The 16,061-nt window shown below is 40.4% G+C and overlaps 1 protein-coding gene and 1 pseudogene across 1 annotated transcript; one reads left to right on the forward strand and one right to left on the reverse strand.

Moving 5' to 3' along the window:
• Window positions 1-1,648: 1,648 nt before the first annotated feature.
• LOC117900408 (COP9 signalosome complex subunit 1) lies at window positions 1,649-2,878 on the forward strand. Its single transcript, XM_034810763.1, has one exon. The coding sequence runs from the start codon at window positions 1,664-1,666 to the stop codon at window positions 2,861-2,863; it is 1,200 nt and encodes a 399-aa protein (XP_034666654.1). The 5' UTR covers window positions 1,649-1,663; the 3' UTR covers window positions 2,864-2,878.
• A 5,989-nt stretch (window positions 2,879-8,867) lies between these two features.
• LOC117901052 overlaps window positions 8,868-16,061 on the reverse strand; it is a 29,660-nt pseudogene continuing 22,466 nt past the window's right edge.

Here is a 16,061-nt window from a genome sequence, read left to right on the forward strand (position 1 = left end):
GAGTTTCTGTGCTGAGTTTTTAGGACCCTACTGCAGGTGATTGATGGCTGGAAGGCGCACTACACACTTTCCCGGGCAATCAAAGTCACAAAATGTTTCGCAATTGACATGTAATCGAGAGGGAGGTAGCGCTGAGAATCGCTCAGAATCGGTGGTGGAGGAGGAGAAGCAGCATTGGGGAGCATCGTTTTCAGTTTTTTCTCGGCGCCTGCACATTTCTAATTTCATTAAAATTTGTTCAAAGGCCTCGGACCGTGCGATAGCTCAGATGTTGACAGACACAAATCGGCACAATAGACGTCAAAAAGCGCTCTCTCTCTCTCTCCCTCGCTCTTTCGAAACGATGAAGAGTGGCAAGGGGAGACAGGGGTCCACTTGTGGGCGAGACAGCTTTTGGCAATCAAAGTACGCCGATCAAAGTGGAAAATCGATTTTAATTGCAATCTAAGCGCCCGCCAAAGCTTCAACATGCTCCATTGGTGGTCGAGGGGAGGGGCGTTTGTGTGTGTAGACTGGCAGTGGGCATTAAATGGGCGTGGCATGTCGGCCACTCGGCCAATAATTGATTCGCTTTTTTGGACGTTATTTTCCTCCGCACAGGGAGAATCCGAATTTTGATGCTACTGGCTGTTTTCGTGACTAATGTGTCGAATATCAAGAGATACTTTGGTTTTTTATTAGGTTACATTCCCTCCCCTTCTGACACTACGGCACTCTGCCATTGCAATATCTGCCTTTATTTCGGAATATGTGGCACTGCAATTACAGCAACGTCGTGTCAATGCTTGTCGCTCAAAGGAAATCCAAACTGTCACATTTTCACACGCCCAATGACCGCCCCACCAAAATGTGGGATATGGCCGCGATAGCAAAGACAGTTTTCATTCAAAACAGTGTGATTTAAAAGGGGAGATGTGGCACATATGGATGGATCATTTTTAAATATATAAATTAATTAACCCACATTAACCATATTCAAACTCTTTCAGAATTACGCCAACTCCTGCTGCAACATCCAATCAAATATGCAGCAATCAATATCAATTCTCATTGAAAGTTGCTTTCAGCAGGACACGAGCAGGTGGGAGCAGTACAGGGATCCAATGAAGCATAGGAATCCTTGGAATACACGTGTCTGACCGCCAGGTGGTGTGACATCAAGCAATGAAAGCTATATGCAATCGAAAAGAAGCGAATATTCATACTTATGTACATCCACCTGCTGTGTATCCGGCATCTGCATCTGCAGATTGTCCAAAATAGCCGAAAATTCCATTACGTAGATACAAATCAAATTGAAAAAAAAAGGATCAAACGAAGCGGTGGGAACGGGAGGGAGTGGGTGTAAGAAAGGTGCAAAGAATATGCAAAGAAAAATCAAATTACCACAATTTGAAAAATCGCCAGACATCAGGAGACACATAAATCCGTGCAAACGAAGACGGGAAAAAGGGGAAAAATGGCAATAGCATAAGGAAATGTTACCGCTATTTAAGGATTTATTGATGCGTGGCTTTTGGCTGAAATTTATTGGGCACTGTGCTGGTCGTTGGCCTTACGCAAAGAAAATCTAAGTACACTCTGACCTCCATATCATACATTCCCCATAGTACCCTAAAATAAATATTTCCACCTGAAAAACTTCAAACTGTTTGGCGTAACAATGATCGCAGGGAGTTTTGGGCTGAAGGACAGAAAAGAAGATGTCGAATCAGATGCCAACACACCCGTCGCTCCCACTGTCGCACAGCCCTCATCGATACATCTGCCCACCTATGCCAATCGTTATACGGATATACCACGCCTGAACCGTTTAAAGTTCATTGCAAAAGTGTGCCCCAAGCTGCGAGTGCCAGCGCTGGAGCTTGCCATCAATCATGTTAAGACCACATACAATGTGAAGCTCTACGATGAACTTTACAAGACGCTGTCCGCGGCCATTGACAAAAAGAAGGCACAGATGGACATGGACGAGGCGGCCAGCACATCAAAGGGTAATGCATCGCAGGCAGGATATATCAAGAAAGGTCCTGTGCCCTACGATGCCTACTGGGTGGAGGATAACACCATGGAGTCGACACTGCTGCAGCAGGAGCTCGATGCAGAGTTGAATTACAAGAAGGCAAATTCGGGCAGCGCCAAAGTGAGGCGCATTCTAGAGGAGATCGGGGACTATCATCTGAAGAGCCACAACCTCAAGATGGCCGTCAAGTACTACGGCAGGGCCAGACAGTACTGTACCAACAGCGATAATGTCATCAATATGTTCCGCAATCTGATTCGGGTCTCCATTTACATGGCCAATTGGTGGCATGTGCTCACCTACATCGAGGATGCCAAAAAATATGCCTTTGGATTTGATAATCTCTCGCAGAAGGTGCCGCCACGACTCAACTGTGCCGCGGGGCTGGCCAACATGGGGCTGAAGATCTACAAAACGGCGGCACATTGCTTCCTGCTGATCCCTTTCGATCGCTATGACTTTGATAATATTGTGGCACCGGAGGATGTTAGCTACTATGCGGGGCTCTGTGCCTTGGCCACCCTCGATCAGGAGATGCTGGATCTGGGTTTCATCAATTCGGAGGGTTTTAGGCCGTTCTTTCAGCTGTCTCCGCAGGTTCTGTCTCTTTTGACCACCTTCCATGCGGGCGATTTAGATCATTGTCTGCTGCTGCTGCACCAAATCGAGGATCATGTCAGGTTGGATTATTATCTGGCCCCACATGTGGACACGTTGTTTGACATGATCAAGGTCAGGATTCAAAAGAAAAGAGTGCCCAAAGTGCCGCCAGCTGCCAAAACCACACAAAGACTTAAAATTATTAATGAACGCACAAAATCCTCTCATGAAATGAATTAATTAAGTTACATTTTGGGTTGATTAACGAGGGGGCAAAGGGGACGTTCTCAAAGTTAAAGTTATGTGCAAATAAAATTCAAAATATCTACATATATATACATATAACATTTTTGTGCCACGGGGTTAGTGCATGAGCTCCACCTAAACGGCTCGAACGATTCTTATGCAATTTTTGTTGAATATTAAGTAGGACTGCAGATCGGATGTAAGCTATTTTCCAACTTATAATCGTGGTTTTAGTCTTTTTGGCCAATTTACATATTGATTACCAAGATTACAGTTTTGCAAATCATCTAAATCCAAAATTAAAGTGGAAACCCTCGTTATTACATTATCAGCTTACATTTGTTCTGAATGGGTATGTTTGGCCTGGTCAAAATCTAAGTACGCCGGAGGTATTTTTAAATAAGGATATGATCAGGGTTTGGTAAAAGATTGCTGGTTTTTATTGACTCCTTGCATATTTAAGAACATGAGAGTTACAAAAATTCTTTAGCTAGCCCGAAAAAGGCATTGTATAAAGCCTAGTACTCAGATCGAAAAAAAGGGGTCGCAAAAAAAATCAGGGATGATATTCGTATGGAACCGATAACAAAATGTTGTGCGCACAAGTTTTTTTCTACCGGCTCTTCGCCAGGCAGTACTCAGATCGACAAAAAACAGGGAAAAAAAATCTAGAAAGTCAGACGATAGTATTTTGTGGTATCGACAGTCTTTGTGTGGTATTGATAGTTTTGTGTGGTATTGGTGTGGTATGTTGCTAGCAGCTCGCAAATTAAAGGTTTGATTTAATTTCCACGAGGTTGAAAGTAACTGTAACTGACAACATTACACAAATGAAACAAATATCATCAAATGGAGAGAGAGAAGGCGAAACCCAACAGACGGCTGGGCGAATTTACTGACGACAGCAAAATTAAATTAATGAAGGTGGTGGAAAAAAACGAAATTATCTTGAACCTGTGCCACAAGCAACATTCCGATGCGAATGCCATAAAATGCGCTTGGGAGTTTGTGGCAGCTGAGATGAATAGAGATAGTAAGTACAATTGTATTTAATTTTAATTATTTGTTTGTTCATACATATGTATAATTTTCAGTTGAGACGTGCAGAAATGGATGGAAGTCTCTGATTGACAGCTACCGGTACCATGTCAAGAGAGTCGCCAAGAGTGGAAGTGCTGGAGGAGTTCCCATTGAAGGTCCAGTTGCGAGTGATAGCATTGATTGGAGATTCGCTCCACACATGGAGTTCCTACCCGACCTTTCCCCTCAAAGACGGTAAGTACTATATATGTACATATACTTCCTATATGTACTTGACACTCCCTCAAACCATTCCACAGAACGTTCTTTTCGTCAAGCTCGTTCGCCCCCGACACTCCGGCTCAACTCTATACCGAAATCGTTGACACGGATAAAAGAAGCTGGATCGATAGTGAGAAAGGCTTGGAGAGGGAGTTGAGCGACCAAAGCAGTTGGGAAAGTTCCACTCCACTTCGAACCCCTTCGCCCACTGTAGCATCTTTTCTGCGTTCCATTTGGGAAATTCATTTGACAGAGCAATGCATAGGGCTTCACACACTTTTACGATTACAACTCCAAAATGTTGTTTGCTAATCCGATATGCGCTGCAAACGTGGAGCTGCAAGTCACCGGAAGCAAGAAATCTAATAAAACAAATGGTTTACTAACTACATGAATGGATATATAAAATATTCACTTTAGAACAATGGCCAACTTGGCTTTCCGTTTGAGTGTTCCGTTTGGGGACCATGTACTGCTCCACCAATCCAAAAAGGGTGCAGAAGTTCTTCTCAGACATACATATGAAAATTCTCATGGAAAACCAATGGCCTTTGCGTCATATTTTCAAACTACGGAATGTTCAAAGGGTATTGTTAGATGTGTTTGCATACATATTTATATGATTAAGTAGACTCACGGTCATATACATAGAATCGACCCTTCTTATTTCTTTCCTTCAGATATGGGTTTACCCAATGTTGTCGGCGCTTTCTACGTTGATTTTCCTCCTCTTGCGCTATTAAAAGAGCCACACATCCTACTATAAGTATTTTCTTGCTTCGATTTATTTCTTATTCACTGTTTTATTAACTTTTTATTCAATTTTCACACATTTTCAAAAAGGTAAACAAAACAACACAGCTGCCTGAGAAGTGTAACCGTACGGAATGCGATTTTCACCTCTGGTCACACTCTGCAGCTAGCAAAACATATTGCAAATTTTGCTAGCAAGTTTTTTTTTCGATCTGAGTACTAGGCTTTACGGAGGAAAGTGCATAGCCATGCATTTTCCAAATGAAGGGAAAAGTCTTCAGTAAATTAAGAAAAGTCAAGGAGGATCACCTTAATTATTCAGAATGCCTTCAAATCAACAGTGTCTTCTAAAAATCGAGTGACGATACAAAAACCAATCATATTGAAATGACTCCAGGAGACATTTACGACTCCCCTAAGGAAAAATTGAACGTCCGGCACACAACGAAAATAGTTTATGCATGTGAAATGCGACTTTCAAAAGGACTACAACCAAAAGCACAGTTCAAGATTGATTAATGATAGGATTAGACAAAGCAAGGTGCACGCCATGTAATGTGTGTATGTAAGCCAAGTCTGTCTTCTCACTCAAATCTAATTTAAAACCTGTGGGGAGACTTAAAAAATCGAATTGGTTCAACTGCGTTTCAAAAAGAACCGGAGGTGGTGGTGGCTATACCGTATTATTATGAACATAGATTTGTAATTTTATATTTTAAATGTAAAATGATTGTGTTAAACATTTTTATACCCGGTATTCGAAGAACAAATAGGGTAATTGTGTTTGTGCACAAAAGTGGATGTATTTAAAGCAGAGAGGGAAACGTTTCTGACCCCATAAAGTATATATATAGTATATAAGTATATATTTTTGATCAGAATCAATAGTCTGTCCGTCTTACTTGTCGGCTAGTTCTCAGAGACTGTACAAGCTAGAGCCACCAAAGTTTTCATCCAGACTGCTGTATGCTCACACTGATACCATTGTATTTCTTCCACCCCCGCAAAGACGATGCCATTCCGTAGTGAAGGACTACATCTATCAAATGGTCGTATAGAGATCAGCTTGGATCGTTATTATATCCAGAATGAAGAAACTGATTTGCAGTGGCTCAACCCACCCCGTCCAAAAGCTTTTTTTATTTTTTGCACATTATTCCACATAACTCATTCCACACTCTGCTTCGTTCAGTGTGCGGCTCTAGAGGAGGGAGCATGAAGATGTAGATGACATAAGTAAAGAAAAATGTAAAATGTAAAATTTGAAATCACACTACTACATCCTAAACGTAGATGTACTACGGAGTACCGGGTATAAAAGTTGTGACGCGTAAGAAGAGTCCCACACGTTCCTTCTCGTTGTGTGCAGTTTTGTTTGGCTGAGTGAACCTGCAGAAGCTTGCACACAAGTGCACTCTACCCCCACACCCACACAGCAACACACAGATGCACGGAAAGCTGCCGTTGTTTGCTATTTTGTCATGCAAATTTTATTTATTGCGGCGAAAAACCAACAAGAACAGCAGCGACAACAAGCACGAGGCAGAAGTACCCGATACTCGAACAGTAAGTAGGGTATCGTCGGAAACGTTTCCTTCTCTGCGTTACATACATACATCACCTTTACAAAATAACCTATTTACTCTTCGATTACCGGGTATAAAAACGAGAAGGAATGGCAGACATTTTTTTAAACATTTTTTAAAATCTGGAATATTTGTATTCTGTTTTTAAATAAAGGTGGTTATCAAGCACAGCGGAAAATAAAAACACATACAAAAAACTGGTCCAGGAATTTTTCGTCTGTATCCAGCAACGTAAACGTAAACGTAAATACACAGACTCTTATCGATATATCGATACGAAGTGCGTATGTGGGCTGAGAGAACAGCTGGTAGGCACATCAGGAAAATATACTTTACAATTATTCCTGGAGTGAAAAGTAAAATGGAAGAAACAACTTTTCGCAAAAACGTGAAAAATAGTCAAAATAGATCGTCGGAGTCAAAAAAATACTTCTCCCATGACTTTATTGAAAATTAAATCATTTTACTGAAATTAATAAGTTAATTCTTTATTATTTGTGCTCTTTTGGCAATAATGGACGTTTGGCAAACCGTATGCTTTAATGGCAAATCCCAAATGCATTCTCAATTCAACTACCAGCTCTTTTTTTGCCTTCTTATTTTCAGTTTAAATTTTAAACTGTCACTGCAGTACACATGTTTACAAAACACAGCTGATCCGTATGCCTGTGTTAGTTAGGCCTTAAATTTAGTATCCTTCCTCTGGTTGTAATGAACTTAGCCATTCCACTATGGGTAAAAAGCCCGTTTTTTTTGCATTAACCAAACCAAAAGAGCTAGAGCTCTAAAAATAATAAGTAGAATTTCGGAAAAAAAATTTAGTCATTTGAACACATTTAATTATAAAAAAAGTTATTCAAAAGATTAATTATGATAAAAGATCCTTTAAAACATTATAGAACTTTTAAAAAGTATATTTGATTGTCTGGCTGACTGATTGTTTGGTTAAAAGTAGTTTGATTGGAATCGCTCCAACGTACAATTGAATTTTGCTTAGTACTTGTTTAACTAAACAATAATTTGGATAATTTTCGTTTGAATTGTAATAGTTTCATCTTTAGTTAGTCAGATTTTGTCAGTACTCTTTAAATTAAAACATTTTATTGCCTCTGCTTCACGATTGTTGTTGGTCCAGACCTCCGGCAGCGCTGCATGAGTGAACTCATATGCATTTGCCAAATTTAAAATTTTTCGAAAAGGGGCATTAACACCACGTGATTCTATAATATTTGGTTAATAACAAGTAACTTGAACTTCTGTGCAGTGGTGTGCTGTGCAAAAGTAATATTCCACAGAAAACACGTGCAATTGTTAGTACCAAGATAAAAAGACACACGAACAATACATTGGACAACTAAATAACTACACACAACTATACAAAAAAATTTATAACCAATTAGTTTAAATACCTCGACCTATTATTTCCATATTTTTACTTGTATATAAACTTTGTAATCGAGCTACAATTACAGCTGCAAGTTGCTCAAATTTACCCGCACTTTTTCACAAGTCAAAGCATCTCAAAATCAGCCGACTTTGAAAGCGCGCAAAAAACATATGGTACTAGGTAAAAATCTTCTAAAAACAGTTTTGTTCTATCTGGATATTTACATAAATGCCAAAAATTCGGGCTTTTTACCCATAGTGCATTCTATAAAGCTGATTAATGCATCTGTAATGTATCCCAAAATACTTTGTGGTTTTAGCTTACCGTCTGGAAAATATTGAGCTTTGAAATGCACTAATTTTGATATATATTTATTATATTATTTATTTTTACGATGTTTTGACTTTAAAAACTTAGGTAAAGTCGAAACAAAGTTATATATACCCAGGCTGCTTTGCGATTACAGGGTACAACAGTCAAATGGACCGTCCAATGAAACAACAAGAAGAACAGAGAACGTGGCAGAGAGGGAGAGACAGAGGCCAGCTTGGCAGTTAGGCTGCCACTGCGCCTGCTACTGTCTCTCCTACTCTACTGCAAGTGCCTCTGCCACTGCCTCTACTGCTGCGCCTGCTACTGTGCCATAACTTATGAATATTCAATTTTACATACAAGATTTTTTGTTGCTTCTACTGCTGCTGCTGTCTCTGTGGCTGTTGTCCAGGCTCCACTACGCCCTGCAAACTTGCCGCTTCATGCATGGCATGAAATGTGAAAAATATTGGCTGGGTCTATGCCAAAGGTCGTGAGGGGGGTATAAGTATAGGTTAATGTTAGCAACACTAAAAGAAAACTAACCAAAAAGCTTAGCCGATTGCCGATGCCGATTCATTATACATTTAAAATTTTTCAAGTTAAAAAATTTAATCTATTTTTGCCCCAATGAACTGGAACCTCCTGGACGACGTGCACGTAATCAGAAAATCTCTCCGTCTGTGTGGACAGCTATGTCAAGTCCACTGTTGGGTACAGCTGTTCGTCCTTTAGGATGAGGAGCAGCAAATACTGCCGCTGGTCGCTGTCCGGCATTCCAATATGACATTTTGCTGGCATGCGTCGCAGAATGGCCGTGTCCAGGTCCTCGGGTCGATTGGCGGCACCCAGTACGATTACAGTAGAGATGCCGGGCGTGAACAGGCCATCCTAGAGCTGCATGAACTGCGTCTTCATCATGTGCGTGGCCTCATGATCATGGTGTCCCCGTGCCCGCAACAGGGAGTCGATCTCATCGATGAATATGATGGCTGGCTCAAATTTTTTTGCCAGCGAGAAGACGGCGGCGGCAGCTTCTGGGTCTCTCCAGACCACTTTTCCATCATGTCTGGACGTTGATATGCAATGACTGCACCATCAAGTGGCGGAACCCAGCAGAACGCAGCCCTCCTCCCGCCCAACCGACCGAGGGGCGCTGCCGCATGACGCGCGGCGCGATTAACCGAACCGGTCGCGAGCATGCAGGAAAGATAGATGTTAGGCTAATATTCGAGGAAAATTATAACTAAACACAACTAAACTAAAGCAACTATAGCTAAGCAAGCAAATTATCAAAGTCAAAAATTAAACTAACTACGGGAAAGGTAGGCTAGTATAAGAGATTTAAGAAGAGGAAGGAAGTTAGTCGAGGATATAATGTTATAGAGGGAATTATAATACGAGCATAAAACTGTAAAGGGTTCGTGCAAAACATAATTCGATCTACACATTGGAAGGAACAAAGGAATATAGTTTCTAGTGGGTCTAATGGGAATCGTAAAGTTTACGTGACTCAGCAAGTCAGGGCTGTCTACATCCCCCTTGATCAAGTTGTGCATAAAAATTACACCAAGCATTTTTCTACGACTAACTAAGGATGGAAGATTTATTAAAAGAAGTGTACTACGGTAGGATGGCAGTCTCACAGTTGCATCCCAGTTGAGGCCCCGTAGGGCAAATAATAAAAAGTTTTTCTGTACTGATTCAATACGGTCCTGATGTATGTTGTACTGAGGGCACCATACACATGAGCCGTATTCTAAAATCGGACGAACAAGCGAGATATAGAGAGTATTCGTTATATAGGGGTCATCAAATTCCTTTGACCACCTCTTTATAAACCCAAGCACACCCACGGCTTTCTTCACCATGGTAGAAATGTGTTCAGAAAACTTTAACTTGGGGTCTAGTTGAACACCAAGATCATCAACCAATGTAATTCTCTCAAGAGAACTACCGCAGAGGGTGTAAGGAGCCAGTAAGGGGCTGGAGCGATGAAAAGTCATTACTTTGCACTTCGAGGCATTAAGGTGTAACATCCGTGGCCACATCCAGGTGGCCATGGTCTTGGCAATCAGAGTCTTGCCACAGCCAGGTGGACCATGGAGCAACACCCCCATGGAGGCCCCCACAGATGCGATTGCTTCAACAGCTCCCGATTTTTGCAGAGAGCACCACTGTCTCCCGCAGCTCCTGGAAAATGGTATCGAGGCCGGCTATATCGCTCCACTGGATCTTTATGTTCTCGGGTGTGACCAAGACACCGGAAATGATCAGCTCCTGATCGGTCAAGTCTGCCGTCTACCGGATATCTTTAGGCTTTTATTAAGTATTTTCAGCTGCTTCTGGGCCTGCTTCTTGGCCTGCTTCTTGGCCTTGCCGTGTCTCTTGTCGAATAAGTGGCTGTTGTCGAGGAGGCAGGCCGCACCAGCTAACAGCAGGTATCCACTTATGATCATTAGGCTGGCCTTCAAGGCCAACGAGGTGATTATGCCACGTGTGAGGAACGGCGCCTGGTCACTGCGGCGTAGCGACAATTTGCTTAAAACGAAATCAATTAACCATGAGAGTTGCCTACAGACTACATTTATAATAAACATACTGTGTTGAAGTACTTTGTGGGGTTTGGAAATTGAAAACAGTAAATTTCAAAAATGGATGGATAATACTGCGAATATTTACAAATTTCTACCAGCGGCTGCGTTTTAATTTCTGTATAACTTTTCCTATTTGGCCTGGAGCTGTGTTTCTCTTCCCCTCTCTTGAGCTCACTCCACTGCGAAGAACCTGCAAAGCAATGTAAGCCAACAAAAGAAAAGAAAATAGTGGCGAAAAGTAAAGCATAGAAAAGGCAGAAGAGAGAGTAGAGGAGTAGCAGGGAGAGAAAGACTGGGTTGAGAGCAGAAGATGTTTTTTAGTTTTAGCATCTTTCGGCGGAAGTCAATGTAACAAAAGATAAACTTGTCCAGCCAGCTGCCAGTTCCTTGCACTTCGATGTCCGTAGTCCTTTTCCAAGGCATTCCAGCAGGCAGCAGCAAGAGCAGACTAAAGGCCAGCCATAAGACGGTCAATAGTATTAACTAAACACTGCAGCAATTTATCCTGGAAGCCGTACCGTACCGTACGTACCCCTTTTGGCGAACCCAAACGAACGTAGGTCAGTTATGCGCTTTGTCTTAAAGTTTTTTCTAAGCCGCCAGACGAAACCCTCCTGCAACTCCTTCACTATGTGCTATGTTGTGTGTTTTTCTATAGGAAAAGCTTTCTTCCGCATTAAAAAAGAACTACTCAGCACAATGTCTGGAGTCAAGCTTCTACCCCCCCAGATCAGATTTTTTCCAACCATATTTTAACTATATAATATTCCTTTGTGGCAACCCCTTTACAATTGTTTCAGCTACGGGCCCTCAGCCCTCAGGTGGCGATTTTGCACCATTTTCTGAACACATTTCAGCAGCATATTTTACAGGAATTTTCTACCGTTTCAATCCATTAAAAATGAAATTCAGGCATGCTTTTCAATGCATTTTTGTATGCCCCAAAATAAGCTAGCTGCTGTTCCAAATCCTTGAATCTGATCCAATCTTGACCAGCCGAAGAGGACACCTCTTGTTTGGCCTACTAATGGCACAGGCAAGTCCTGCAGGAAATCACCAGCAGGGCGGAGGCTGCCCTGAATTGCTGTCTTGGGTGCAATTTCCAGTACGCTCTTTAAGCTTGTTAGCGAGGCGGGGGTATAGAGTCCTTCTCTTATGCCGTCAATCCTCCTACTCCTTTGTCACCCATTCTAATGCTCGCTCTTTGTCGCTGTCGGTCTCCTACTTTTAGCTACTTTTTAAGAGTTCATAAAAATCACTTCAACTTTGTGCAATATTTCATGATTTTGAGCGTCAATCTTTTGTGAGTCGCTTTCCTTGCATTTCCTTTCTGCTCATAGTTTGGGCCTTCCTTCCAGTCCTTTTCGAGCATCTTTTGTGGAGCATCCAAGTTCGTTCTTTCGTTCTACTGCACACACGAAAATTTAATTATGTTGTTTTGTTACTGTTGTTGTCTTGTGTCTCCACCCCACACCCCCACGAACATTGTGTGCTGCCTAACCTAGCTTTTGCCTGGCCGACTTTTTTTCACAAATGGAGCCATACAGAGAACGAAAAGGAAGCCTTTGATACACTGCAAGACTCTTTAAATCTAAAAATTTTGTTTATTTTATTCGAGATTCTGCGAAAAATAATATATGAATATCAGAGCAGCAGCAGGTTTGGATAGCTGTTTAGATAGATCTTTGTTGAAGCCATAAGCCACTTTTCATACAAAATATACTCTGTCTCTGGCGTTGTGTCATTTCTTCTGCAGAAAGGTAATCAGAATTGGGGTAGAGTAAAGTGTAAAGAGGCAAACACCGCTGACAGCTTCCCTTGCTAAAAAGGTGCACTGCAATTTTTGTATTTAAAATAAAAAAATAAAAATAAAAATATGACTGATACTTTACTTTAATTTTAATCATTTTTATAATATTTTCTTGTTGTAGTTTTGTAGAAATATTATTTTCTTAAAGTTTGATTTAAGCTCACTTCACAGTTTTGCATTTCAAAGCTTAATATTTTTCAAACTTAATATTTTCAAACCATTAAAAATATTTAAAAAATTGAATTTGTGTGTTGTCTTAAGGCTCAAGGCTCTCCATTAACTTCATTTCGGTGGCTGTCGTGTAGGAAATCTCGTCTTATATATGGACAGAATACAGACAATCAGGAACATTTTTTATCAGATTTCTTGGTATATTTAACGCGACTTCATTAGTTTATTCAACTAAACTTGTGAGATTATTTTAAAGTATTATGAGGAAATCTGACTGCGTTAACTCTGACCTGAGACCATAAAAGACATTGTTTCCTCGCAAAAAACTCAAAATCCGCGACAACACAAAGCTTCCAGATAAGCCCAAAAATTCGCATTTAACATTGTTTTGTGTCGTTATAAATCGCGAAGCTAAAGATTATTTCTAAAATAAATCGGATAATTCCTAATACCCTGATGATTTCATTAAGCTAAAACTTTGGTATGTAAATACTTGCAGGACGGCTAATATTAGTATATGAATATGTTTTATGGTCTGGTCTAAAAATAGCCATATGGGCTATGTGTGTGCTTTCGTGCTAAATTTTTGGACTAATTTGATTTGCAGAGCATTAAAATTTACGGCTGCACTGCTGCCTGTGGAGGGTTTTATGTCTATGGCCGTGTCGTAAAAGACTGCGCTGCAGTACCCCTGTTAAAAGTCATAATTGAGCCAAGACGATCTTTATGAGAAGCGATTTGCTGCCTAAGCCCACAAACCACACTCGGCGGCCCCATAGCCCTTAAAAATCAATTTACATATGTATGTATATGAAAAGGAGTGGAGCTCTGACTCTGAAGACATTCAGTGGATACATTTTAATGCCACGCACGCCACAGGAAATATTTTTTCAGTCTAATTCAAAGCCCATCCAGAGAACTCTTGAGACTATTACCATAATCCCCACTGTCGAGGCCGAAGACAAATCCATCAAAGTTTGTGAGTATCTCAGCATCTCAGTTGATGATGCTGCTAATGATGATGGAAATGAGAAAGTGGGGAAATGGCAATGAGAATGAGTACGGCAAACGTGTGGCATAATAAAACTAACAATCGTAAACAGAGGCACGAATCTCTCTCTCTCTCTCTCTCTCTCTCTCTCTCTGTCTCTTGCTTCGATTAGAGCTCTCGACTGGCAGTCCGACTCGCAATTTATGTTCTCCGTTAGCCCCGTAGTCGTCGTTTCACTGCAAGTCATTTGGGTTGAGTTTTATTTATGTGTGCAACTAAATTATCCATTGTGTAAAAAACACTTTAAGTCGGAGCGCAGCGCTTAGGCATGGGATTAAGAAAGACGAACAGTTAGGATTTGGTTTTGTGTAGAGCTGCATTGAGTATGATCTAAACTGCGCAATACTCGCGCGACATGTTCGATCTAGCTGCTCTCATCTAACAAAGATCAAACTTGTACAAGTCAACATTCGAAGATGAGTTCTCGATCGGCCTCTTGCATAAACGAACGCGGAAAGCTTGCCAGCGTGCAGCGGATTTCCCACAGAGAGTTAATTCACAGCCTGAAGTGATTAGGATTTATTTATGTTCATAAATTAAAACGAATTTCAATTACAAATTCTTACCGCACTTCACTCGGCCATTAACACACTCTTCAAATGGTCTCATTCTTTGGGTCGTCCTCGTTGATAAACTGCATAATTGATCACAGAAACAGGCACAGATACACAAACACATTTGATGACAAAATATTTGAAAAAACATTTAAGTGGTTTTGTGCAGAAATTTATTGAATTATTAATAAACTGAAATTGCACAATAAAAATTGAATATTATTGCTGTCATTGGTGTGGGCCTCGGTTAACGCCAGTCAACGGCCCTTGGCCAAAGTGAATTGTGCATCATTAAATTAATTTAATTGCATTCATAATTGAATTGATTTAAATGCTGGTCTTCGCTGCTCGCACTAAAAGTACATTCGCTTTGGCTTAGAATAATTGATGACATTTTACATTAATTACACTCAACAATTTCCCAACTTTCAACTTGAAAAGCTTTGTATTTAAACGTACAATGACAGTTGGAAACCTTTTTCACTGGGCTTCTCTGCGAGGATTTAACTAATTTTATTGTTTAGCATGAATCATGCACCACATGTTAATAAATATTAATGGCCAATGGCGGCAATGTGTGGATTGGCGGCAATTGCCAATTTTAGCCCATAATATTGCTGGAATATTTTTGCATTAAAATGCACTGATTTATGGACTTTGGAGCGGCAACAAAAACCAACAACCGACAAGTTTATTCAAAGAGTAGCATTACAGAAGAAAAAACACAAAAAAAAACCCATTGCAGAAATAGCAATTAATTATTTTATAATGAAACATAACTGTTGGGCTTTTAAATTAAAAACGAACTTGGGGATACACTTGAAAGAAGATAAAATAAAGCAGTCGAGATTGGACCAACTAATACTCGTTGCTTTAGGCATTTACTTAATGTACGCATTTTGGGCATAATAATGATTCGATAGGAACCAGATTCCTGCACTTTTCTCAACTTCCTCCAATTTAAACATTCTATATGTGGAATATTTCAAAACATCATTGGAAAGACTCTCACGATATTAAAAATGACCCTAATTTTTACTGAGCATGTAGAGTATTATTATTTCGCCATTTGTTGCATTCGCTGCAAGACTCGTTGTATCCAGCCTCTTGGACATTAAATGCATCTGGCTGTGCAGCCCGAAAAATGACACAAAAAGAAACAGAGAGACACAAATGAGAGAGAGAGAGAGAGAGCTGTTGGAGGGGGAAGAAAGATGTAGTGAAAAGTTGAGACCGACCCCAAGCAGCATGCGGAAAAAAAGGAGATGCAACTACTGCTGACCATTTCTATTTCCTTTGGCCGTTCCTAAAAATTTGCATTTTTTATGCCACAATGTATAAAATTCATATTTATAAATGTTTTAACTGCTGCTCACACACACACACACACCAAAACGGGACACATCAAAAAGCCAGAGCATAGCAGAAAGAGAAGTGAAAAATGTGTATAAATAGGAAATGGAAATGCTAGAAAAAAAAATAATAACAGCTAAGAAAAAAGAAACGAGAAATGGGCTTAAACTTTTAATACTCTTCTATGTGCGGGTTCATCAAGAGAAATGTTTTGATTCCTGTGAGAATCATTCTAAAATTATATTTGGAACATGCCCAATAATTCAATAAATTGGTATTATTTCCTCACTAAATATCGATCTAGGATCCCAATCCT

This window comes from Drosophila subobscura, chromosome U (assembly GCF_008121235.1).
Source record: "Drosophila subobscura isolate 14011-0131.10 chromosome U, UCBerk_Dsub_1.0, whole genome shotgun sequence".
NCBI lineage: Eukaryota > Metazoa > Arthropoda > Insecta > Diptera > Drosophilidae > Drosophila > Drosophila subobscura.